This window comes from Engystomops pustulosus, chromosome 2, assembly GCF_040894005.1.
Source record: "Engystomops pustulosus chromosome 2, aEngPut4.maternal, whole genome shotgun sequence".
NCBI lineage: Eukaryota > Metazoa > Chordata > Amphibia > Anura > Leptodactylidae > Engystomops > Engystomops pustulosus.
Genome location: NC_092412.1, coordinates 13,564,772 through 13,592,464, shown reverse-complemented (window position 1 = coordinate 13,592,464; position 27,693 = coordinate 13,564,772). Strand labels below are relative to the sequence as shown.

Here is a 27,693-nt window from a genome sequence, read left to right as displayed (position 1 = left end):
CACACTGCTGCCTCTGTCATTGCGCGGGCAGGCAGGCGGCTGTGGTCGCGGACGGGGAGGCGGCTGTGGCCGCGGACGGGGAGGCGGCTGTGGCCGCGGGCGGGAGGCTCTGTGGTCGGGGAGGCGGGTGGCTGTGGGATCACGGAGGCAGCCGCAGAGGCCGCGGTGGGCGGGGAGGTGGCTGTGTTGTTGAATGGCAGAGTCCTGCAGGAAGTGTGTGGGGGTGCAAGCAGGCTGCAGAGGAGGTGGGTAGACGGGCCTGGTTGCTCTGCCAATGCGCAGGGAGGGAAGGATGGGCCCGGGAGAGCAGCGTTGATCATTTTGACTCTGCAGCCTGCAGTCCATCCCGGGCCCCTAAGCAGCCTGGGCCCCGTAGCAGCCGCTATGGCTGCTACGGCTGTTGTTACGCCACTGGAAGGGGCCTTAAGTGCCGTGGTCAAACCCGACTGCACCACCTAACTTACCATTACAGGAGCGCCGCCATCTTGGATGGCCGATCACTGCCCCCCCTGATGTCATCGGAAGGTGGCGATCGGTTGCCATGACAGCCTACAGTCTCGTTGAGACTCATATGCTTGTCGTGTGTAATGATATATATTAATAACCAGCAGATGGCAGGCTATTAGATATCATCAGTTATGTTGCTAGTAATATTGCAGTATATAGTATTTGCAATCAGACCCCGCAGGGTTAAAGTACCCTGTAAGGTCAGAAATAATGGTAAAAAAATATATTAGAAAATAGTAAAAAAAAAAAAAAATTAAAAGTTTAACCCCTACGGGACTCTAGTAATCGGCCCCATTTTTCAAATCTGTCCTGTGTCACTATAAGTGGTTATAGCTTTGGAACGCTATGAGATATCCAGGGGATTTTGAGATTGTTTTCTCGTGACACATTGTACTTCAAATTAGTTTAAAAATTTAGATGAAATCTTTTGTGTTTAGTTCTGAAAAAAAAACTAATTTGGCAAAAATTTTAAAAAATTCTTTATTTTCAAAGTTCTAAATTCTCTACTTTTGATGCAGATAGTCATAGCACCCAAATAAATTCATAACTTACATTTCCCAAATGTCTGCTTTATGTTGGCATGAATTTGGGGCCCATTTTTTGAATTTTTGGGAAAAATCACCAAAACCCGTATTTAGATGGCCCTCCTCAACTTCTAATTGACCGTGAGAGGCCTAAATAATAGCAAGACTCATAAATTACCGCATTATGGAAACTACACCCCTCAATGTATGAAAAACCAGTTTTAAGAAGTTTGTTAACCCTTTAGGTGTTTTATAGGGTTTAAAACAAAATGGAGGTGCAGTCTGCAAATTGTAATATTTATTGTCAATACATTACATTTTGTGTGGAAAATTAAACATTTACAATGGATTAAATGAAAAAAGACTCCCCCAAATTTTGATACCCAATTTCTCTCAAATACACGGCCGGGCATAGAAGAGAAGGAGCAGAGCATCCAGAGCAGATTTACATTGTCAAATTGTACAGGCTATAATCTTTATTTTTTGACAGAAGGATTGTTCTTCTTTGGTCTTATTTTAGAGTGTGGAACTTTTTTTATCACTTTTTAGGGCAATTTTTAGAGGGTATTAATGAAAAATGATATTTTTTTCGGAGGGTTTTTTGGGGTTGTTTTTTATGGGGTTCTCTTTGTGGGTCCAATAACGATTCTGTTTTATTATGCAGCGGACGCAGGGATACCAAATATGTGGGGTTTTCTGTATTTTATTCAATTTTACTGAATAAAAACTAATTTGTAGAAAATCTTGTTCATTTTAGCATCGCTGTTTTTTCATATGCAGAACTTTTTTATTTTTCGGCTGACAAATCTGGTTAGGGGTTTATTTTGGTGAGAAGAGTTGTTCTTTTTAGTGGGCTTATTTTAGAGTGCGTAAAAATTTTTTAATCACTTTTTAGAGCATTTTTTTTTTAAAGGTGTTAATTAAAATTATCTTTTTAGGAACATTTTTTGTATATTTGTTTCCCGTCGTTTACCGAGTCGGTCCAATAACGATTCTGTTTTATTATGCATGTTGTTATGGATGCGGCAGTACCAAATTTGAGGGGCGGGGGTTGTGGGTTTGTGTTTTTTATAGTTTATTAAGTGTTTTTATGGGAAAGTGACATTTTAGGGGCTTATATTTTTAAGTATTTATTTTTTATTTATTCTAATGTTTAAACTCTACTTTTTTTTTAAACTTTTTTTACTTATACAAACTTGAATAGGTCTGATCGCTGGTTCAATTCCAATACACTGCTCTACAATACTTCTTCATTGTAGAGCAGTGTAGGCTGCCTGAGCATGCAGGCGCATGCGCAGACGTTTACAGTCAGACCCGGAAGGCACTTGACAGACCTGCCCAGAAGAGGATTGGTTCCCCCCGGTAAGCGGCACAGGGGAAAAGGCATTTTGCACTGCAGGTGTGATGGGCTTCTGCAACCTGTCCGTAGTGAAAATGAGGTCTCTGGTGATTTGTTGTGTATCCCATAATAAATGCCAAAGCCTATATTATTCCACAAAAAAAGCTGTCAGTGTATGTTATTTTAAGGAGTGGGGACTTGGTTACGAGTGGGGGCTTGTGATGCCCTGTATTAATATCACAGATGGCCACCATATGTGCAGGAGTAAGCCTTTTGCCCCCAAGGAAATACAATGGGGCTCATTTACTAAGGGTCTGTCGGACGCATTTTTGTCGGGTTTCCTGACAATTTCCGTTTTGCGCCGAATTGGCCCGGGATTTTGGCGCACGCGATCGGATTTTGACACGCGACAGAGATCGGGGGCGTGGCCTTCAGACAACCCGACGGATTCGGACAAACCGCAGAATTTAAAAACGTGATTGTGTCACAAGATCAAGCACTCAGTATGCACCAGGAAGAAGCAGGTGAACTCAGGCGGACCTCGGGGCAGAAGTGACGGATGCAGGAACTGGGGCGCACGATCTTAGTGAATCGTAACAGGACTAGGTAAGTAAATCTGCCCCAGTGGGTTTACACAACTTTATTTGCCTTTCTTGCAAACAATGGGTGTAGAGTAATTAGATTATTCCTGATCCTGACACTGCAACAATCATCAATGTATTGTAGCAAAAAACAGTGGCAGAATGTGTTGACCTCCGTCATTCTAGAACAGAGTGTCAGGGATTGGGGTCAGTGAACACCCTGGAGCACAGCGGACGATGACACAAGCCGACAACTGGGACCGGAGTCTAAGGGGCACCCGGTCTTCACCAGAGCCTGCAGCAAAGCGGAATGGTCTTCCTGCAGCGTGGTACCACCAGGTCGCTCCACAGGCGTGACATGTCCGTGGTGGCAGCCAAGGTTGAGTTACAGGAACACAAGGCAGTCTCTGAGTCATGAACAGGCAGATAGTCAGGACAGGCGACAGAGGTGCAGAGTCTGGAACGGAGCAGGAGGTCAGGGCTGGCAGCAAAGGTACAAGGTCAGGTCTGGGGTCACATCGGGGGAGGAGAATACAACAGGTTCGCAAGGGAAGCTTTCTCATAGGCAATAAGCACTAAGACCCGGCAGGGGTTGCTGGGAGAAGATGGCCTGTATGGAAAACCCGGAAGTGGGCAGCACCGCCATGGAGTGGGGCGCAGGTGTGACTGCGATCCGATACATGGATCGCAGGGCACCATGACACAGAGGGCACCATACTGGGAAATATGTCTACACAACCTTCAGCTCCTTGTGGCAAATAAAACTAATACATCTTAATTTCTAAAGCACCTTCATATTCCACAGCACTATACAGATCATAAGAGACCAAAAACATAGTTATGGAGGGCCCTGCTCCCAAGAGCTCACAATCTATGAGGAAGAAGGAAGGATTAGTATTTGTACAATGGTTCAGCCATTCTTTATAAGAGATCAGAATAATTGGATAAAATAATTCAATGACATAGAACATGTGAATACGATTAGACTGAACTCTGGTTTGTATGAACTCTTCATAGGTTCAGCTTTTAGTTTTAGGTGTATGTAATGTGCATTGGGCAAATTTTTGGATTTGAATAGTTATTAATTGTATAGAAAAGAAAAAAGTTATTAAAGTAATAGTTAAATCAAACTATGTACTATGTTTTAGGGAGCTCTCCAAGTTGAATTTGTATTTTTTAATATGAAACCTTTTTTAATGGATTTTTATTCCACCCCATTTATCATTGACTTTTTGGCATTAAAAAAAATAGCAAAAAAATTGCCAAGGGGTATTTGGCGATTTTTTAAATTAATTAATTAAATCTCAAGGGCTTTTTTTTCGCCACTCGAAAGTAGTTAAATAATAATTCTCCCCCATGGTTTCTATGTGCGACTCCTCAGATGCTCCATAAGTGTTTATTTTTTGAGGGCTGAAAAAAAAAAAAACTCACACATCAAAAATATAAAATCTGTGTCTTGTTTGCATGTGGTTAAGATATCAAGGGATTTTTGGCTGCTGCCCTGTGAGAGTTTTTCCCCATGTCTCACTAGATGTAGTTTCTGGGTAAAACATTTCCTACATTTACTAAGGGTCCACAGACCGCAATTCCATCGGGTTTTCCCGAATATTTCCGTTTCATGCCGAATTGCCCCGGGTTTTTCCCGCACGCGATCGGATTGTGACGCATCGGCGCCGGCTTGCATGCGACAGAAATCAGGGGGTGTGGCCGTTGGACAACCAGACAGATTCGGAAAAACAGCGGAATTTAAAAAAAGAATTGTGTCGCAAGATGAAGCACTCACATGCACCGAGAAGAAGCAGGTGAACTCCGGCGGACCTCAGCGCAGCAGCGACACATGCAGAAACTCGGGAGCACGGGCTTAGTGAATCCCGGCAGACCCGAATTCTCATCGGACAACGCTCCGCGGGATTGCGACTGGACCGGGTAAGTAAATTTGCCCCATTGTGTACATGGAAATGGCTTCTCTCCAGGGTCAATTTTATAATGTCTACATTTTTCACTCTGTTTCATTGTAGCCAATTGGTAAGATCAAAAAAGTTCCTTTTTTTGCTCATTAATGTACATTTGGAAACCATCTTGACCGAAAAAACTAGAACATCCGTATTGAGAACTTTTGCTCAGTATCGAGTTAAAGAACTGTGATAATATTACCACTGTAGAGTTTATTTTTCACTTTTGTGTTGTTTCGTTATGTCCTGTTATGAGTCCTGAGGATCCATTTGTCCAGAGCCAATGGCTGAAGGGGCACATTGCTTTACAACCAGCCAGGAAGAGGGGGAGGCAGCGAGTCTCCAAACCCCAGAGAAACATGCTCTTCTCTATGTGGGAAAGTGGACACCTTGGACCAGCTTGTGCCGGAAGACAAAGGAAATATCATAGCTGTCCATAACTGGGGCAGAATTTATAATTATGGGTCCCCAGCTACACGGGACAGTTATAGGATCTAGATATACTCTTGGACCGAATATCAAAAGCCAAGCTCCAGGGGAACCCAGCCAATGGCAGAACACCCCTAATGTTAGGCCTAGACACCCAAAGTTTGGTATGGAGAGAACGGGGGCGAGCAATGGAACAGTTGTGCCATCATCCAAGTTATGGGGTTTTAATAAAAGTCCAGACCCAGATAGAAAAACTTCCCCCTCACAGTGACATCACAGCCAGGGGTGGGTGTCACAGCCAGGGGGGTGGGGTCAGAAACCTCCTGGCTTTAAATTAGTGAAGCGTCCGCATGGCTTTGTTCAGTTTGAGGATTCTATACATTAGAAGACTGGATCAATCTGCGTGCCTTGCCCTCATTTTTTTTGTTTCTGTTTTCCCTAACTTATTCCCTATCCGTATGTGTATTGTTTTTAACTTTTTTATTTTATTTTTATCTGACAATTTCATTTTGAGTGTACTGTATTTTTATGTATATTAAAGTGATACGTTTAATAAGCCTCTGCTTGTAGCCTTAAAGAATCTGAGTTTCCGAAGGGAATTGCGTTACCAGGTCATTTTTAAAATAGCATAAGTAGTGAGTGCATGTTCTGTGTAAATCATCAGTGTGTTTGTGTGGTTGAGGTGCCTACTGGTGGCAGTTTGGACTGGGTGCCGAGGTTGTGTGGAGTAAATTTAGCGTAAGGATACCGTTTTGTGGAAGTGGGTGGAGCTTAAGGGCTTAATTCTGGGACTCAATAGAGTAGGTGCACCCCGTGTTTGGAATCCGGTGTGCGGGGTTCATGACAAGAACCATGTACAGCCACGGGTCTTCTTGGGAATATGCAAAAAGTTTCTCACACTAGGATTTGGGGATCCTCTGCCTCTTCCTCTCCAGTTCCCTCAGGTTGGATGGTGAACGTTGGTGGAAGCCAATTTCAAGTCTCTCCAGAGATACTCAGTGGGCTCACAATCTAATCAACCTACTAGTATGTTTTGGAGTGTGGGAGGACCCAGAGGAAACCCACACAAACACGGAGAGAACATACAAACTCTTTGCACATGTTGACCTAGATGAGACTTGAACCTGGGACCCTAGGGCTGCAAGGCTGTAGTGCTAACCACTGAGCCCCTGTGCTGCCCATTTCTAAATGTGGTCCTGTCCCTCCCCCCCCCAATAGCATGATGCTGCCACCACCATGTGTCACTGCTGGGATTGTATTTGGCAGATGATGAGCAGCATCTGGTTTTCTCCACTGCTTAGAATTAACACCAAAAAGTTCAATCTTCTTCTCATTAGACCAAAGAATCTCATTTCCCATAGTCTGGGAGTCTTTCATGAGTTTTTGTGAAAACTGAACGTGTCTTGCACCGAGGAGAGGCTTCTGTCGGCACAATCTGCCATAAAGCCCTCACTGGTGGAGGGCTGCAGTGATAGGCGAGTTTGTAGAACTTTCTCTCATCTCCCTCCTGCATTACTGTAGGTAAGCCAAAGTGATCTTGGGGTTCTTCTGCAACCTGGCTGTCCATACAAGCTAAGCAATTGTGAGAGAAGAGCCTTGGTGAGAGAAGAGCTGTGGTCATCCCAAACTTCTTCCATTTAAGGATTTTGGAGGCCACTGTGCTCTTAGGAACCTTGAGTTGCAGAAATTCTTTTGTAACCTTAGCCAGATCTGTGCCTTGCCACATTTCTGTCTCTGAGCTACTTGGGCTGTTCCTTAGACCTCATGATTCTCATGTGCTCCGACATGCACCGTGAGCTTTGAAATCTTATATAGACAGCGGTGTGCCTTTGCTAATCAAGTCCAACCTGTTTAATTAAACACAGCTAGACTCCAATGAAGGATTAGAACCATCTCAAGGAGGATCAAAAGGAAATAGACAGCATGTGTGCATGTGATTGTCACCGCAAAGGGTCTGAATACTTATAACCATGTGATATTTCAATATTTCTTAAACTTAAAAATTATCTACTTTTCTGTTTTCTTTTTCTGTCAAAATGCAGTGCAGAGTGTACAATGATGAGTAAAAAAAAAAAGAAATTTTTTGATCTTACCAACTGGTTGCAATGAAGCAAAGAGTGAACAATTTAAAGGGGTCTGAGTACTTTCTGTATCCAATGTATAAAACTATCCCCACTTTCTTTGAAAATGGCTTCTCCGCTGTGTGAATTCTCTTATGTATAACAAGATGCGTTTACAGGGTTAAACTTTTCCCATTGTGACTTTTTACATGTTGTAGAAGATATGATTTCCTGTTAAAACATTTGTCACATTCTGAACATGAAAATGGCTTCATCCCTGTGTGAATTCTTTGATGAATAACAAGATTTGATTTACAGGCAAAACTCTTTCCGCATTTTAAACACGAATGTGGCTTCTCCCCTTTGTGAGTTTTTAGGTGTTGGACTAGATTTGATTGTTGGTTAAAACATTTTCCACATTTTGAACAACAAAATGGCTTCTCCCCTGTGTGAATTCTCTGATGTAGAACAAGAGCCGTTTTAACGATAAAAGATTTCCCACATTCCGAACATAAAAATGGCATCTCCCCTGTGTGACGTCTCTGATGTAGAACAAGCGATGATTTTCTGCTAAAACATTTCCCACAATCCGAACATGAAAATGGCTTCTCCCCTGTGTGAATTCTCTGGTGTAGAACAAGAGCGGATTTCATGATAAAAGATTTCCCACATTCTGAACATAAAAATGGCATCTCCCCTGTGTGACGTCTCTGATGTAGAATAAGAGACGGTTTATCGATAAAAGATTTCCCACATTCCGAGCATAAAAATGGCTTCTCTTCTGTGTGAATTCCCTCATGTTTAACAAGATTAGATTTTTTGGTAAATTTTTTCCCGCATTGAGAACATGAAAATGGCTTCTCGCCCTTATGTGTTTTTATATGCTGTGGTAGATATGATTTGTAAGTAAAACATTTTCCACATATTGGACATGAGAATGGTTTCTCCCCCGTGTGACTTCTCACATGTTTAACAAGAACTGAATTACAAGTAAAACTCTTTCCACATTCCGAACATGAAAATGGCCTTTTTTTTGTGTGAATTTTCTGATGATGGACAAGAACGGATTTAAAGGCAAAATTCTTCCCACATTCTGGACATGGAAATGGTCCATTTTCACTATGACTCCTCTCGTGAATGACAAGAGCGGATTTGGTTTGAAAATTTTTCCCACATTCCGAACAAGGAAATGGATTCCCTCCTGTGTGAGTTCCCTGATGTTTAACAAGCTGAGATTTTGTGGTAAAATTTTTCCCGCATTGAGAACATGAAAATGGCTTCTCTTCCTTATGTGTTTTTATATGCTGTGGGAGATAAGATTTTTCAGCAAAACATTTTCCACAAATTGGACATGAGAATGGTTTCTCCCCCGTGTGGCTTCTCTGATGTTTAACAAAAGCTGAATTACAGGTAAAACTCTTTCCACATTCGGAACATGAAAATGGTTTCTCTTTTGTGTGAAGTTTCTGATGATGAACAAGAACGGATTTGAAGGTAAAACTCTTCCCACATTCTGGACATGGAAATGGCCCATTTTCTCTATGACTCCTCTCGTGAATGGAAAGAGCTGATTGGTTATTAAAATTTTTCCCACATACGATACATGGAAATGGCGCCGCTCCTGTGTGAAGTTTCTGATGCTGAACGAGATGTGATTTCTGGGTATAGCTCTTCCCACATTCAGGACACACATAAGGCCCATTTTCTCTGAGACTCTCCTTGTGAATGGAAAGATCAGACAATATTTTTGGCAGATTTTGTCCAGTCCTAAGTTTACCAGTGTGTGATTGATTATCTATTACTTCATGATAGGATGGTGAACGGAGAGGTGGATGGGAGCCAGTCATCTGGTCTTCACCTAGAAAATAATAACCATAAAAACTAATCGATATCTGTACAATAACAAAGATGTGTATCACCACACAGCCGGCAGATCAGAGCTGGGCCTAGGATATATATATAATATGGGTTGAACCGAAAGTGGTTCGACTGAGCACTGGATCACCCCCTTCAGTGCAGAAATATGTGATGAAGATTAAAAATCTGAAATTTTAACACAACACAAATGCGGCACAGACACTTCTTAAATACCTCTGCGAGCAGTTTGCACAGAAAAGAACGTTCAAAGTCTGACAGAAAACTATTGCATGGTCCTTACTCCAATGTGAAAAAAAAATTCGGGTTTTTGCATTGCTTTCAAAAAGTATAACACTGTTCATTTAGGGCTTATTTGATTGCTATACCTTGTGACTTACTGGGCCTGGGTCTAGGGATGAGCAGGAGCTGTAAGGTGACCTCACACCTGCTCTGTCCTCTATAATCAGGAATGTCTCCTCTTACCTGGTGATGTGAGGGGCTGGTGGTCCTCCATCATGATGTCCTTGTACTGGTCCTTGTGTCCTTCTATATACTCCCACTCCTCCATGGAGAAATAGACAGCGACGTCCTGACACCTTATAGGAACCTGACACCCACAATGACACAGTCATCACCCAGACACCTCCCTTGTGTTATTGTACAATGTCCCAGCATTCCCGGCAGCGCTCACCTCTCCGCTCAGCAGCTCAGTGATCCTGGAGGTAAGTTCTAGGATCTTCTGCTCATGTATCAGTGAATGAGGTGGAGGCTCGGTGATGGGGCTCTGGGTCCATCCTCCTGACACACGGGGGGTCACACACTCACCAGACGACTTCTTCACTACTGTGTAATCCTGTGTATGGGGAGACACTGATCACTACATAGATTCTAAGAATCCTTCACCTCTCCAGTCATTTCCCGCTGTTATTCCTAGAGATAAGAGTCTATCGTCCTACCTGTGCTCTTTGATCTGCCAGTGACATTAGATTAATCTCTACCCTAGTTCGAACCTCCCATTTGTGTCTCCAAGACTTCTCTAGAGCTGCACCCATTCTATGGAATGCTCTGCCCCAGTCTATCAGACTCCCACCTAACCTCCAAAGTTTCAAACATGCTCTTAAAACCCATCTCTTTAGGCAGGTCTATAACACTCGTTAACTGCATGAAGTTTTTAACTCTCTTTACTAAACCATCCTGTGTCCTCCTCCCGTCTGTTATCCAGCCACCAGCAGACACCAAGCTTCAGGCTTCTCTGCAGTCCCATTCACCTCGGACTTTGTATATGAGATGACGGCTGATGACAGTTTCAAGTGACAGCACTACTATTTATTATATTATATTTTGTTCTATTCCCTTACGAAGAATGGCTGGACCATTATATAAGCATTTCACCTCTTGTGTCACCCCCTCTACCTCATAGACCAGTGATGGCGAACCTATGGCATGGGTGCCAGAGGCGGCACTCCGAGCCCTTTTTGTGGGCACCCGGTCCATCGCCGCAGCACACCAGACAGGACTCAAAGAATCTTCCTGCAGTTCAAAGCAACTTAAAAGATGCTGCTTTCAGTCATATTTTGATACTTCCTTCGCTACTTGGGACTGTAGGAAGAGGGGGGATGAGTAGACAGGGCCGAATTATCTTTGGAGGACCTCCTGCTGGCCCCACGATTCTCTGTGTACAGAGGGAAACTGGAAAGAAGTGATGTAAATTTCCCATCTTTCTACAGTGGTGCTGTTCTCAGGAGGCCAATATGATTGAAAGTTGTTGAACAGGGAGCAATAAGTTACTGCTTTAATTTTTAGTTGGCACCTCGTGATAAATAAGGGGGGTTTTGGGTTCAGTTTGGGCACTCGGCCGCTAAAAGGTTCGCCATCACTGTCATAGACTGTAAGCTCTTGCGACCAGGGACCTCACTCCTTTTGTTCCATATGAATGTTTGTATTCTGTCATGTTTTATTATATTTTTATTTGTCCCCTATGATTAGTAAAGCGCTACGGAATATGATGGCGCTATATAAATATTATTATTATTAATATAAGAGCCGTGTCCTGGGAGACTCTCACCTCTCCGGTTATCAAGGAGATCATCTCCAGGGTGAGCTCCAGGATCCTGGCCGCCATCTGCTCTCTGACCTTCTCTGTCTGTGGTGGACCCTTCATCATCATGATGTCCTTGTACTGGTCCTTGTGTCCTTCTATATACTCCCACTCCTCCATGGAGAAATAGACAGTGACGTCCTGACACCTTATAGGAACCTGACACCCACAATGACACAGTCATCACCCAGACACCTCCCTTGTGTTATTGTACAATGTCCCAGCATTCCCGGAAGCGCTCACCTCTCCGCTCAGCAGCTCAGTGATCCTGGAGGTAAGTTCTAGGATCTTCTGCTCATGTATCAGTGAATGAGGTGGAGGCTCGGTGATGGGGCTCTGGGTCCATCCTCCTGACACACGGGGGGTCACACACTCACCAGACGACTTCTTCACTACTGTGTAATCCTGTGTATGGGGAGACACTGATCACTACATAGATCCTAAGAATCCTTCACCTCTCCAGTCATTTCCCGCTGTTATTCCTAGAGATAAGAGCCGTGTCCTGGGAGACTCTCACCTCTCCGGTTATCAAGGAGATCATCTCCAGGGTGAGCTCCAGGATCCTGGCCGCCATCTGGTTTCTAGTACATAAGGATCCTGCGACAGAATGAGAAGGATTGAGATGTTGGAGATAATCTGGGGAGATTCTGCCCTTTTTCCGGTATCCAATACCATGTTCTGTTCTATAAACACATTTAATAGCCCGGTGCCTAGAGAGGTTACAGGGGTCCTTACAATTCCCATGGACCCTGCCCTCCACAGTTGGCTGATTTTATCTGTATGTATTTTATCCTGATTATAATATTAAATTGAGTCACCATTGAGCTTTACGTATAGCCGTGATTCCTTGGGCTGCGCCAGAAGAAGTCCCTATTTTTTATCTGGTATCCATTGAGGAAATGACACTCCACATCTTTTGGATCCACCTATGCAAATAAAACTTAAAATTGTGTAGCCGGTACAATGTGACAATACAAATTCCTGCCCTGTGCATTCCATGGGTATCCGATCCTCAGGAGAGGATGTATCAAATATGGCCGAGCCTTCCATCATGTCATTTATGAATTTTTAGGGCAAAATGACGGTCTTGTCCAGAAAATTACATAACTAACAAAAGGTGAGATATTCTGTAATTTAGGGGGAATCACCATCTGACTGGAAAGCAGAGAAATTAGAAATTTAAAAAATGGAAAATCTTTAAATAAAAACGTTTTGCAAAATATAAGTTTTTATCTTGACTAAACATGAAATCATACAAATGTTAGAAACAGTTATAGTGACTAATATTAGGGCCTGCGCATAAAGGTCAGGGGGTCAGATACTAATATTAGGGCCACAGGGATTGTACACAAGACAGATGGGAGCTCAGGAGGTTTACATAGGGCTGCAAATACTGACAGGTAAGGGATTACATAGGACTGCAGGTACTGACATGTAAGGGATTACATAGGACTGCATGTACTGACATGTAAGTGATTACATAGGACTGCATGTACTGACATGTAAGTGATTACATAGGACTGCATGTACTGACATGTAAGGGATTACATAGGACTGCAAGTACTGACATGTAAGGGATTACATAGGACTGCAAGTACTGACATGTAAGGGATTACATAGGACTGCATGTACTGGCATGAAAGGGATTACATAGGACTGCATGTACTGACATGTAAGGGATTACATAGCACTGCAAGTACTGACATGTAAGGGATTACATAGGACTGCAAGTACTGACATGTAAGGGATTACATAGGACTGCAAGTACTGACATGTAAGGGATTACATAGGACTGCAAGTACTGACATGTAAGGGATTACATAGGACTGCATGTACTGACATGTAAGGGATTACATAGGACTGCATGTACTGACATGTAAGGGATTACATAGGACTGCAAGTACTGACATGTAAGGGATTACATAGGACTGCAAGTACTGACATGTAAGGGATTACATAGGATTGCAAGTACTGACATGTAAGGGATTACATAGGACTGCAGGTACTGACATGTAAGGGATTACATAGGACTGCATATACTGACATGTAAGGGATTACATAGGACTGCATATACTGACATGTAAGGGATTACATAGGACTGCATATACTGACATGTAAGGGATTACATAGGACTGCAGGTACTGACGTGTAAGGGATTACATAGGACTGCAGGTACTGACATGTAAGGGATTACATAGGACTGCATATACTGACATGTAAGGGATTACATAGGACTGCATGTACTGACATGTAAGGGATTACATAGGACTGCATATACTGACATGTAAGGGATTACATAGCACTGCATATACTGACATGTAAGGGATTACATAGGACTGCATGTACTGACATGTAAGGGATTACATAGGACTGCATGTACTGACATGTAAGGGATTACATAGGACTGCATATACTGACATGTAAGTAATTACATAGGACTGCATGTACTGACATGTAAGGGATTACATAGGACTGCAGGTACTGACATGTAAGGGATTACATAGGACTGCAGGTACTGACATGTAAGGGATTACATAGGACTGCATGTACTGACATGTAAGGGATTACATAGGACTGCATATACTGACATGTAAGGGATTACATAGGACTGCATATACTGACATGTAAGTAATTACATAGGACTGCATATACTGACATGTAAGGGATTACATAGGACTGCATATACTGACATGTAAGGGATTACATAGGACTGCATATACTGACATGTAAGGGATTACATAGGACTGCAAGTACTGACATGTAAGGGATTACATAGGACTGCATATACTGACATGTAAGGGATTACATAGGACTGCATGTACTGACATGTAAGGGATTACATAGGACTGCATGTACTGACATGTAAGGGATTACATAGGACTGCAGGGTGAGGAGGGGGGGGCAGCTCCTGGGACTCAGATGTACTCACCCGGATCATCCTCCATACACAGCACAGAGCAGGAAGCCCCGCCCACATATTCCCAGTCACATGACATGTCGTGTCACGTGACCAGTGACGTAACACCTTCTTCCTTCCGGGTTCCTGTGACTGGTCGCTGTACATGGAGTAACAGCCTCTCCCCTCAGTGTCTATAACCTTCTGCCTGGGATTCCTCCTCCTCCCCATCCACAGTCACTGGAGGAGCAGTGTCATACCGAGCACCAATGCAGCACAGTATAGAGCATGATGGGCAGTGCAGGAGATGTCTGGCTGTGTAGTAGTAGTCACAGCAGTACAGTATAGAGCATGATGGGCAGTGCAGGAGATGTCTGGCTGTGTAGTAGTAATCACAGCAGTACAGTATAGAGCATGATGGGCAGTGCAGGAGATGTCTGGTTGTATAGTAGTAGTCACAGCAGTACAGTATAGAGCATGATGGGCAGTGCAGGGGATGTCTGGTTGTATAGTAGTAGTCACAGCAGTACAGTATAGAGCATGATGGGCAGTGCAGGAGATGTCTGGCTGTGTAGTAGTAGTCACAGCAGTACAGTATAGAGCATGATGGGCAGTGCAGGAGATGTCTGGCTGTGTAGTAGTAGTCACAGCAGTACAGTATAGAGCATGATGGGCAGTGCAGGAGGTGTCTGGCTGTGTAGTAGTAGTCACAGCAGTACAGTATAGAGCATGATGGGCAGTGCAGGAGATGTCTGGCTGTGTAGTAGTCACAGCAGTACCGTATAGAGCATGATGGGCAGTGCAGGAGATGTCTGGCTGTGTAGTAGTAGTCACAGCAGTACAGTATAGAGCATGATGGGCAGTGCAGGAGGTGTCTGGCTGTGTAGTAGTATACACAGCAGTACAGTATAGAGCATGATGGGCAGTGCAGGAGATGTCTGGCTGTGTAGTAGTCACAGCAGTACAGTATAGAGCATGATGGGCAGTGCAGGAGGTGTCTGGCTGTGTAGTAGTAGTCACAGCAGTACAGTATAGAGCATGATGGGCAGTGCTGGAGATGTCTGGCTGTGTAGTAGTAGTCACAGCAGTACAGTATAGAGCATGATGGGCAGTGCAGGGGATGTCTGGCTGTGTAGTAGTAGTCACAGCAGTACAGTATAGAGCATGATGGGCAGTGCAGGAGATGTCTGGCTGTGTAGTAGTAGTCACAGCAGTACAGTATAGAGCATGATGGACAGGGCAGGAGATGTCTGGCTGTGTAGTAGTCACAGCAGTACAGTATAGAGCATGATGGGCAGTGCAGGAGATGTCTGGCTGTGTAGTAGTAGTCACAGCAGTACAGTATAGAGCATGATGGACAGGACAGCGGATGTCTGGCTGTGTAGTAGTAGTCACAGCAGTACAGTATAGAGCATGATGGGCAGTGCAGGAGATGTCTGGCTGTGTAGTAGTAGTCACAGCAGTACAGTATAGAGCATGATGGGCAGTGCAGGAGATGTCTGGCTGTGTAGTAGTAGTCACAGCAGTACAGTATAGAGCAGTGATGGCGAACCTTTTAGAGACCGAGTGCCCAAACTACAACAAAGACCCGCTTATTTATCGCAAAGTGCCAACACAGAAATTTAATTTGTGATTTATACTCCCTTCTCTGTCACAGTTTTCATTGATACCAGCACCTGAGGACACCAATACAGCAGAAAATAGTCCCAGGTAGAGCTGTCACTTTAACCCCTTAAGGACGCAGCCATTTTACAGCTTAAGGCTCAGCCCGATTTTTTGGATTCTGACCTGCGTCGCTTTATATGGTTATAACTTTTGAACACTGTTACTTATCAAAACGATTCTGAGATTGTTTTTTCCCCACATGTTGTACTTCATTTTAGTGGTAAATTTTGGCTGATAAGTTTTGCGTTTATTTACAAAAAAAAGAAAATATGATAAATTTTTTGAAAAATTTGCCATTTTCGAAATTCTAAATCATTGCGTTTTCAGGCAGATAGATTTACCACCTAAATAAGTTGCTGAATAACATTTTCCATTTGTCTACTTTACATTTTCATAATTTCTGAAATGTCTGGATAATTTATTTTGACGTCACGCGGCTTACAAATAGAATATCGCTTTTCCGGATTTTCAGAATTGACTATTTTGGGGATAAATACAGTTTTGAATGAAATTTTACATATTTAGCATCAAAACCCCCTATATAACCAACCCATTTTCAAATCTGCACCCCTCAAGCTATCAGAAACAGCTTTTACGAAGATTGTTAACCCCTTGAGATCTTCATAGTAATTGAATCAAAATGGAGGTGAAATTTAGAATGGTCATACTGTTCCCTTATACGTTCATTTAGCACTAAAATTTACACATTTCCAAAATATAAAAAGAGAAAACCCACCATACAATTTGTTCTGCAATTTCTCCTGAGTACAAAGACCCCCCACATGTGGCTGTGACTTGTTTTATGGGCGCACAGCGAGACGCAGAAGGGAAGGAGCGCCCTGCAGCTGCCAGGATTTTAGTGTCCTCATTGGCCCCTTTTGAAGGCTATAAAATTTTCGCTTTTCCGTTATTGGGGCCATGTGACGGCATTTTTTTTGCGGGATGAGATGCTTTTTCCATTGTTACCATTTTGGGGTTGGTATCACCTATTGTTGAAAATTTAGGAACTTTTTTTGAGGGCAGGAGTAGAAAAGCATCAATTCTGTACTGGATTTTTTACTCTTTTTTTTTTGGTGTTCACCGTATAGACTAATAATCCTGTTATCTTTATTCTATGGGTCGATACGATTACGGGGATACCAGACTTGAATATATTTTCTTACGTTTTACTAAATTTGTCAAACAAAACCCTAATGTGGGGAAAAATCTATCATTTATGTATTGCCGTCTTCCAAGTGGCATAACTTTGTTACGTTTTTGGCTACGGAGCTGGTTGATGGCTTGTTTTTTGCGGGACATGTTGTACTTTGCACCAGTATCATGTCTAAGTACACATGGTTTTTTGGTCGCATTTTATAGCATTTTTTGTGGGATTGAAAAGGTAAAAATCATAATTTTTGGAGGGTTTATAACAGTTTTTTTTTACGGCGTTTATCGTGGGGGTTCAATAATGATTTACTTTTATTCTACGGGTTGTTACGGACGCGGTGATACTATATATGTGGGGTTTGTGTTATGATTTAGACTTTTTTTTTGAGTTATATGTCTCTTTATATGTTTTGGGGGTTTTGGGCATTTTTAGTGATTTATGACTTTATTTTTTTATTGAATAACTTTTTTTTTTACTTTTTTACTTTTATACCATGGGATATGAACAAGCAATCCTCTGATTGCTTGTTCATGATAATATTCTGCAATACTGATGTATTGCAGAGTATTATCAGTGTCAGCCTATGCACTTGCATAGGCTGGCACTTTGCCAGTAAGATGACGTCACAGACGCCATCTTACTGGCAATTCTTGCTAGTAACTCTGGGGTCCAGATCGGACCCCAGAGTTACTATAGCAACGATCGGCGCCCCCCGAAAACGGTTCGGGGGGGCCGATCGTGGGGGAAAGACACCCCAGATGCTTGTTAGATGCCGCGGTCGCGCTGACCGCGGCATCTAAAGGGTTAAGCACCCGCGATCGGAGACAACTCCGATCGCGGGTGTTACACTGGGGTGCCGGCTATTAGTTACAGCCGGCACCCCGTGTTTCCCGATGCCGGTTCGGCTCTGATCCAGAGCCGAGCCGGCATAGGCGCCGTGGCGGATATATCCGCCACTGAGCGCTAAGTCACTGCGCTCCGTGGCGGATATATCCGCCGCGGAGCGTGAAGGGGTTAAAATAGCTCTGTGCACAGCAAGTCCTGGGCTGTCTGGGACTGCAGGAAGATAATATTCTCTAAGAACAATTAAAACTGAGATGGAATAGTATCCCAGAATCCTCTGAATTAGAGGTTCGGGGTAACCTGTAACTGGTATTGGATATACACAACCTACTCAAGAAAGAAAACCAGATTTGCACAGAGTCTAGTAATAATATGAAAAACACTTTATTTTGATAAAAAAGATCATACAAAAATTGTACAAGACAGACATTGTTACATGGGGAGATAGCCAGTTGATGCTGGAAAGGAAAATCTAAAAACAACAAGGAGGCTGAAACAATGAAGGGATATTAGTGCATGAGTAAAGTTACTCTAAGGTGCCTACATCAACAACAATACAATAGAGGTGATCATGAATGGTAAAATCTTGTAAGACCATTACCTGGGCACCAAAGATATACAGTCTCCAAGGTGAATAGACACCCCTAGATACCTGGAGTCATCTCTGGTGATGGCCTGAGTGCCCACAGAAAGGGCTCCGAGTGCCACCTCTGGCACCAGTGCCATAGGTTCGCCATCGCTGGTATAGAGCATGATGGACAGGGCAGGAGATGTCTGGCTGTGTAGTAGTCACAGCAGTACAGTATAGAGCATGATGGGCAGTGCAGGAGATGTCTGGCTGTGTAGTAGTAGTCACAGCAGTACAGTATAGAGCATGATGGACAGGGCAGGAGATGTCTGGCTGTGTAGTAGTCACAGCAGTACAGTATAGAGCATGATGGGCAGTGCAGGAGATGTCTGGCTGTGTAGTAGTAGTCACAGCAGTACAGTATAGAGCATGATGGACAGGGCAGGAGATGTCTGGCTGTGTAGTAGTCACAGCAGTACAGTATAGAGCATGATGGGCAGTGCAGGAGATGTCTGGCTGTGTAATAGTAATCACAGCAGTACAGTATAGAGCATGATGGACAGTGCAGGAGATGTCTGGCTGTGTAGTAGTCACAGCAGTACAGTATAGAGCAGTGGTGGTGAACCTTTGGCACAGGTCCCAGAGGTGGCACTCAGAGCCCTTTCTGTGGGCACTCAGGCCATTGACCCTAAGGCTACATTCACACTAACGTATGGAGGACGTATATACAGCCGATATACGTCCTCCACAGACGGCAATGGGTGCACGGCGCCCTACGGGAGCGGTACAGTGCTGAACACGTACCGTACCGCTCCGTACCCGGGAAAAAGATAGGACCTGTCCTATCTTTACCCGAATTACGGCTCCGTGCGCCAGTACTTCCTATGGAGAGGGGCGGGGGTGAGCTGCGCTCACCTCCTCCTCCTCTCCCCGTGCACTGCCGTTGCCCGCTACGGTATGGTACGGGCGGGCAGCGGCAGTGTGAATATAACCTAAGACAGAGCTCACCAAACAGGACCAAATTCACCAAATCTTCCTGCAGTCCCAGGCAATTTAAGAGATGCTGCAATCAGTGCAATTTCAAAACGACACTTCATTGACTGTTTGGAATTGTGGGAAAAGTGAGAAAGTGTTGATAGAACTGCATTATCTTCGGAGATTCTCCTGCTGGACACTTCATTCTTACTATACAGAGAGACCCTGGAGAGAAGCTACAATGATGGTCTGAATGTGTCCTCCCTCTATAATCTGTATTAAGGGGCCGATACAATTGATAGATGTGGAAGAACAGGTAGCAATAAGTTGCTGCTTAAAATGCCATGTTGACACTTCACGGTAAATAAGTGGATTTTGGTTGTAGCTTGGGCACTCGATCTCTAAAAGGTTCGCCATCACTGCTGTAGTGTATAGCCATCCTACCCCCATGTAGTATATAGCCAGCCTGCCCCGGTGTAGTATATAGTCATCCTGCCCTGTGTAGTGTATAGCCATCCTGTCCCCCTGTAGTATATAGCCATCCTACCCCCCGTGTAGTATATAGCCATTCTGCCCCGTGTACTGTATAGCCATCCTGTCCCCCCTATAGTATATAGCCATCCTGTCCCCCTGTAGTATATAGCCACCCTGTCCCCTTGTAGTATATAGCCATCCTTTCCCCCTGTAGTATATATCCATCCTGTCCCCCTGTAGTATATAGCCATCCTACCCCCGTGTAGTATATAGCCATCCTACCCCCCTATAGTATATAGCCATCCTGTCCCCCTGTAGTATATAGCCACCCTGTCCCCTTGTAGTATATAGCCATCCTGTCCCCTTGTAGTATATAGCCATCCTGTCCCCCTGGTAGTATATAGTCATCATGTCCCCCTGTAGTATATAGCCATCCTGTCCCCCCTGTAGTATATAGCCATCCTGTCCCCCCTGTAGTATATAGCCATCCTGTCCCCCCTGTAGTATATAGCCATCCCGTCCCCCCTGTAGTACATAGCCATCTTGTCCCCCCTATAGTATATAGCCATCCTGTCCCCCCTGTAGTACATAGCCATCTTGTCCCCCCTATAGTATATAGCCATCCTGTCCCCCCTGTAGTACATAGCCATCTTGTCCCCCCTATAGTATATAGCCATCCTGTCCCCCCTGTAGTATATAGCCATCATGTCCCCCCTGTAGTATATAGACTTGTTATTTGGTAAAAACCAAACCCTCAAGAAAACAGAGCAAATGCGATTTTTCCGCAATCTCACTGCATTTGGAATTTAGCAGCTTCCCAGTACACGGCAGGGAATATTGCACTTTGTTACACAGAAAACGAGACCTCACACAGCTCTTTACATGCGAAAAAAAAATAAATTATAGATTTTCGAATGTGGGGAATGTAAAATGAAAACGCAAAACTGAAAAAATGGCTTTGGCAGAAATGAAGACATTGGGGCTCATTTACTTACCCGGCCCTGTTGCGATCCCGCGGTGCGTTGTCCGACGAGGATTCAGGTCTGCTGGTATTCACTAAGATCGTGCGATTGATATCCACCAGGTGTCGCTGCTGCGCTCAGGTCCGCAGGAGTTCACCTTCTTCGTCCCAGTGCATGTAAGTGCTGATCTTGCGACACAAATTCTTTTTTAAATTCCGCTGTTTTTTTTCCGAATCCGTTGTGTTGTCTGACAGCCACGCCCCCCCTCCCATTTCTGTTGCGTGAAAACCGATGCCGATGTGCCACAATCTGATCGCGTGCGCCAAAATCCCGGGGTAATTCGGCGCAAATCGGAAATATTTGGGAAACCCGGCTAAAGTGCGGCATTCGGACCCTTAATAAATGAGCCCCATAGACTTCTGCCCCAATCTCTCTAGATCACTGACTGTCTCAGGGATTCCCACTTTTCTCACCTCTCAGCTGATGATGTAGCAGACCGAGAATCCCCTTTCTCTGCTTCTACTCTGCACCATCAAGCCCGAGCCCATCTACACCAAGATGGTATCATCCCCTCCCATGGGGGAAGAGAGATCACTTTCTCTATGTTACACAATGTGACCGTGTGGACGGGGGTTTCTTAGAAGGTGCAGTCTTGGTGACACTTTGCTAATGCACATTAAGTCTTTATATATAGAACCCCGAGCAAGGATTAATATTAAAGGGGTTTTCCCACGAACACAAGTTAGGCCCTATCCATGCTGTGCTGAGACCCCTGCAGATCAAGGAAACAAGGCGTCCGATGGGGCCCAATGTACCTCCGTCAGACCCCTTGTCAGCTCTATGGAGATTAGTGGAGCAGAACGATCATGTAGCCATCTACTCCATTAGTCTGACGGAGCGACAAGGGGTTGGTTGCGGTATGTGGGGCCCCATTGGACCCCTCGTTTTTGTGATCTGTCTCCCCCGTGGATAGGGCCTAACCCTTTTAATGGAAACCTACCATGAGGAATCTACCATCAGCAGTACATGCGCCATCAGCAGTAGACGCGCCATCGGCAGTAGACGCGCCATCGGCAGTAGATGCGCCATCAGCAGGACGTGTGCCATCAGCAGTAGATGCGCCATCAGCAGGACATGTGCCATCAGCAGTAGATGCGCCATCAGCAGTAGATGCGCCATCAGCAGTAGATGCGCCATCAGCAGGACGTGTGCCATCAGCAGTAGATGTGCCATCAGCAGGACGTGTGCCATCAGCAGTAGATGCGCCATCGGCAGTAGATGCGCCATCAGCAGGACATGTGCCATCAGCAGTAGATGTGCCATCAGCAGTAGATGTGCCATCAGCAGTAGATGCGCCATCAGCAGTAGATGCGCCATCCGCAGTAGATGTGCCATCAGCAGTAGATGCGCCATCAGCAGTAGATGCACCATCAGCAGTAGATGCACCATCAGCAGTAGATGCGCCATCAGCAGTAGATGCGCCATCAGCAGGACATGTGCCATCAGCAGTACATGTGCCATCAGCAGTACATGTGCCATCAGCAGTACATGTGCCATCAGCAGTAGATGTGCTATCAGCAGTAGATGTGATGGTAGATTCCTGCTGCCTCTGCCCTAATCTGTAATGTAATAACCCTGAAAACTAACTTGTTACAAAACATTATTTTAGTAATATGTAAATTACCTGCAGAGGCTACTGGGGCGTGGAGTAGCCTTAGCTCCCGGTGTCCGGCCAGGGTGCGCAAAATTCATGAAGAGCGTGCTCTGGTCTCCATGAATCGGGTGCACTCTGTACATCAGTGGGGAAAGTGCTCGTAGTTTCCCGAGCTTATGAGGTGTAATATACAGGACCCATTTCATGTCCTGCTGTCACTATGTAAGATCCCAGGACATGTACAGGGATATTACAATAATAATAATTAGAGACTTAGAGACTTCATACTTATAGCTTACACCGTATGTATATACACCAGGGTCTGATATGTGATACAATATATTGTATTGCAGCATATTGCCAATATATTGGGGCTTATTTACTAAGGGTCCCGCGGCTGCATTTTCGTCGGGTTTCCCGACTTTTCTAGGATCGCGCTGCCGGGACAGGGGTTTCGAAGGGGATTGCGTCGCACGTGATCGGAATTTGGCGCTATGGTGCCGGCTTTCATGCGAGAGAAATCAGGGGGGGGTTGCGTCAGACGAAGAGAAGGTGAACTCCGGCGGACCTGAGCGGGGAAGCGACACATGCAGGAAATTGGACGCACGATCTTTGTGAATCGCGATGGAGTCCATGATCGACGGACAACACACAGCGGGAATCACGACAGGACCGGGTAAGTAAATGTGACCCATTGTATCTGTATTAGATTCTGCCTTCGCAGCTAGATGGTAATCTTGGTTTTGATAATGTAACCACATAGGAATGTTGGTTCTGGTAACATATATTTGTGTAATATTGGTTCTGGAAATGTATCTAACTAGTGACCTTGTTTCAGGTTCTACTTCTCTGTATTTCTTTTGGGTTTGGTAAAGTAACTTTGTTGTAATTTTGTTTTGGTAACATATTCATGTAGTAATCTTGGTTATGGTACTATATCTATGTAGTTAGCTTAGTTCCGTTGCTGTATCCATGTAGTAAGGTTGCTTTTGGTACTGTCCCCATGTAATACGTTTAGTTATGTTATCGATGTGACAAGTTTTGTTATATTACTGTATTTTGCACAAAACAGATCATTTATAACCACTAGAACAGTGGTGGCGAACCTGTGGCACGTGTGCCAGAGGTGGCACTCAGAGCCCTTTCTATGTCCCTGGGAAAAATCAGAATGCTTTGACAGAACTGCAATATATTTGGAGGTCCTCCTGCTGACCCACCATTCTTCCTGTACAGAGAGACCCTGGAGAGAAGCTACAATGATAATCTGAATTTGCCCTCCTTCTGGTGGCCTCAGGCAGCCAATACAATTGAAAGATGTGAATGAACAGGTAGCAATAAGTTACTGCTTAAAATTTCATGTTGGCACTTCACGGTAAAATAAGTGGATTTCGGTCTCTAGAAGGTTCGCCATCACTGCTCTAGAATATTCGGGAGGCCACAATTTCTTTACAGTCCAAGGTCTGTGAAAGTCTTAAACCTGTGAATGTGATGCGGTAGTATAAGATGGTAAACTAATGTGTGGTTGGGGCTCCACTAAATTTCCCAGTCAGGGGCCCTGAAATTTCCAGTGGAGTCTCTGTGCCTGGCAGCGAGGGGGCGGGAGGGGCACACGGAGGGATATCATTTTGGATCGGTATCACCTCCTCTTTTAGATCACAGCAAAACTGTGGTTCAAGGTGCCATCATTAAAAAGTTACAGATCTTAGTATCCAGGACGTATGAGAACGTATAGCAAGGAAAAAATATACTTATATATTGTTCATACAAAAATTACACTTGGAATCATCATTGCTTGCTGGTGCCTCCATCTATAAAACACAACGGAGATCCTGGCAATGTTACAGGTGTCTGGTCTCGGGAATATATATGGTTATGTGGAGGTTATTCTATAGGAGATATTTATCATTAGGGGGCTCCTTACGACAATTCTATGACTGACTGGAGATCCGCTGCTTTTCAGATTTATTAAAGTGGCGGTAGCTCTTATATAAATCTTTCTGGGATTTTTTAAAAGAATCACAAAAATAATCCCAAGTACAGTAGAGGAAATCATCAGCACATACATCGGGAGGAGGATGGAGTGACCTGACGACCTTTGAGTAGTTCTGTGTAGAGGATTTCTTTCATTCCGTACATGAAAATAGCTTCACCCCTGTGTGAATTCTCCGATGTTGAACAAGTCCTGGTTTGTCCATAAAACTCTTCCCACAATCTGGACATGGAAATGGCTTCTCCCCTGTGTGAATTTTCTGATGTTGAATAAGACCTGATTTATAAATAAATCTCTTCCCACATTCCGGACATGAAAATGGCTTCTCCCCCGTGTGAATTCTCTGATGTTCTACCAGAGCTGGTTTTTGGGTAAAACATTTCCCACATTCAGTACATGAAAACTGATTTTCCGCTCTGTGAATTCTCAGATGCTGAACAAGAATTGATTTCTGGGTAAAACTCTTCCCACATTCTGGACATGAAAATGGCTTCTCCCCTGTGTGAATTCTCTGATGCTGAATTAGAGTGAATTTCTGGGTAAAACAATTCCCACATTCTGGACATGAAAATGGTTTCTCCCCTGTGTGAATTTTCAAATGTTGGAGAAGTATTGATTTTTCCATAAAATGCTTTCCACATTCAGTGCATGAGAATGGTTTCTCCCCTGTGTGAATTCTCCGATGTTGAAAAAGACCATGTTTCTGGGTAAAACTCTTTCCACATTCTGGACATTGGAATGGCTTCTCCCCTGTGTGAATTCTCTGATGTTCTACAAGATTTAATTTACTGATAAAACATTTTCCACATTCAGTACATGTAAATGGTTTAATTCCAGTGTGTATTCTCTGATGTTGAACAAGACCCGATTTATAGGTAAAACTCTTCCGGCATTCTGGACATGAAAATGGCTTCTCTCCCGTGTGAATTCTCTGATGTTCTATGAGAGCTGATTTTTGGGTAAAACTCTTCCCGCATTCTTGACATGGAAATGGCTTCTCCTCTCTGTGAATTCCGAGGTGTTGAACAAGAGCTGATTTATTGAAAAACAATTTTCCACATTCTGAACATGAAAATGGCTTTTCCCCTATGTGAATTCTCCGATGTTGAACAAGACCATTTTTATGGGTAAAACTTTTTCCACATTCTGGGCATGGAAATAGCTTCTCCCCTGTATGAGTTCTCCGATGTTCTATAAGACCTGATTTCTGGGTAAAACTCTTCCCGCATTGTGGACATGGAAATGGCTTCTCCCCTGTGTGAATTCTTTGATGTTGAACAAGTACTGATTTATAGTTAAAACTTTTCCCACATTCCAAACATGGAAATGGCTTCTCTCCTGTGTGAATTCTCTGATGTTGAACGAGATGTGATTTCTGGGTATAGCTCTTCTCACATTGTGTACATGGAAAAGGTCCTTTTTCTCTATGACTCTTCTCAGGAATAGAAAGATCACATAATATATTTGGTAGACTTTGTCCAGTTCTATTTTTACCAATTTGTAATTGATTATGTACTTCTTCATCATGGGGAGATGGTGGAAGCGAGGGATGGGAGCCATTCATCTGGTCTTCACCTTGAAAATAAGAACCATACAAAATAATTGTAAGGATCACAGAGACCCCCCCTCAAGTATACGGTCCATTATATGAAGATGATATTTTATTCAATGAATTATAATGAAACATGTTTAAATCTTTTGAAAGCCCTCGATCTTATACTCAAATGGAGCCTATTATTTCTGCTTATTGGCACACACAGGCACATGGCTAGGCAGAAAATGGAAGCCCCTATGCAGGGTGGAAAAGTAAAACCACATGAGTGGATCCAGTAAATGCTGGTGATAAGTAGGTCTGATAGGTTGAGGATCACAGTGACACTCCAACCCGCCCCCCCCCCCCCAATGACACGACTTTTAGAACCAATGTATTATTATCCAAAACTAGCAAATCACTCTACAGTTAGAAACTAAACTTTATAAACTGGAGTGAGACTTATTGTAGAAAAATAACAGTAAATGGCCGGAACAGCCTTACCAATGGTAAAACACTTACACTTCTCGTTTTTTTCTTTTCACTGATAGAAAGATACTGGTATGGCCAAACATTATACTTTGTATTTTTCCAATAGTGGGTAGGGCATAAGTCTGCAATTGCTGCACAAATTGTAAAAATTGTAAAAAACTGTGTATTTTTTGCTAGATCTGGGATGTGAAGGGAGTTGGACGGCAGAACCAGAAGTTTTGACTGCTTCCTTTGTAATGTGATATTATGTAAGCTACTCGGAACGTCACGCAACTCTTCAGTAAAACCGACAACCTGGACAACGGGCTGCGTCTGAACATCAATTTGTGGCATCCCGGATGGCTTCAGGCTGACATGCTGCTGACTTTTTTGAGAACTGGCTACAGGAGGCTCCTACACCTTATTTTCTGAAGAACAGGCCTTCCATTTGAAGCCTCACCCAGTGGGTGCTCCATTTCGTAGAGTCCTTTATTCTCCGAAAGGTGAGAGACAACCCAGCATTATTTATCGACGGCTGCGAGGTCCTGATCTATCTGGACTTTTCCACTGAGGGTGCGTACACGCCTGGCGTTATCAAACCCATCACAACAACTGAGAAGAGGCGATTTGCCTAATTACCGTGCTGACCACATTGCGTTTTGTTCAAATGAGTTGTGAAGATAATGATGTATGCCCGAGTTGTGCTATTCCTGGAGCACACTTATTAGACCTTTTGGGAGTGTAAGGTCATTGGGCCATGCTGGTCTTGGCCTAAATACATAGAATGATTGGCGTCCAACTTCAAGCAGACCCCAAGTTGTGCAGCTGGATCTCATAGACACCGACAATGATGCAGATTCCACCTTGTCTATTGGGTGAGCAAATCCTATTCCAGGCTTATTGCTTTTCATTGGATTTATCAGGTCTCTTCCACTATTGGGAAGTAAAGTCAAAACTGAATTCTAAAATGGAGCCTGGCATCTAAGCCAAAAGGCGTTATCATACGCACAGATACATTTTGGACCCATGTTTTTAACGTTCTGTGCATATTATTGTATTTGTACAGAGGGTGTCTTTGGGGGGTGGGGGGATATAGCAAGGATTGTGAGGCACATAGTGCAAGAATGGTGACCTCCTACTTTATGCCACCTCCACACCCTATAGGGA

At 43.9% G+C, this 27,693-nt stretch overlaps 3 protein-coding genes across 4 annotated transcripts in view; 1 reads left to right on the top strand and 2 right to left on the bottom strand.

Annotated features, from left to right (window-relative positions):
• LOC140119963 (uncharacterized) overlaps nt 1–27,693 on the top strand; it is a 1,020,783-nt gene that overhangs the window by 736,347 nt on the left and 256,743 nt on the right. The window lies entirely within an intron of this gene.
• On the bottom strand, nt 1,044–10,500 carry LOC140119812 (uncharacterized). Its single transcript, XM_072139215.1, has 2 exons — nt 9,733–10,500; nt 1,044–9,250 (listed from the first exon to the last, which is right to left on the bottom strand). Exons 1-2 carry the CDS (start codon nt 9,815–9,817, stop codon nt 7,566–7,568), a joined length of 1,770 nt encoding a protein of 589 aa, XP_071995316.1. The 5' UTR covers nt 9,818–10,500; the 3' UTR covers nt 1,044–7,565.
• Nucleotides 22,679–27,693, bottom strand: part of LOC140119790 (uncharacterized) — an 822,703-nt gene continuing 817,688 nt past the window's right edge. The window contains exon 6 of one of the 2 annotated variants that reach the window (XM_072139176.1): nt 22,679–26,099. In XM_072139176.1, coding sequence (XP_071995277.1) covers nt 24,658–26,099 — 1,442 coding nt within the window. In that variant the 3' untranslated portion in view covers nt 22,679–24,657. The remainder of the gene's footprint in view (nt 26,100–27,693) is intronic. The other variant, XM_072139177.1, reaches the window with a different exon arrangement.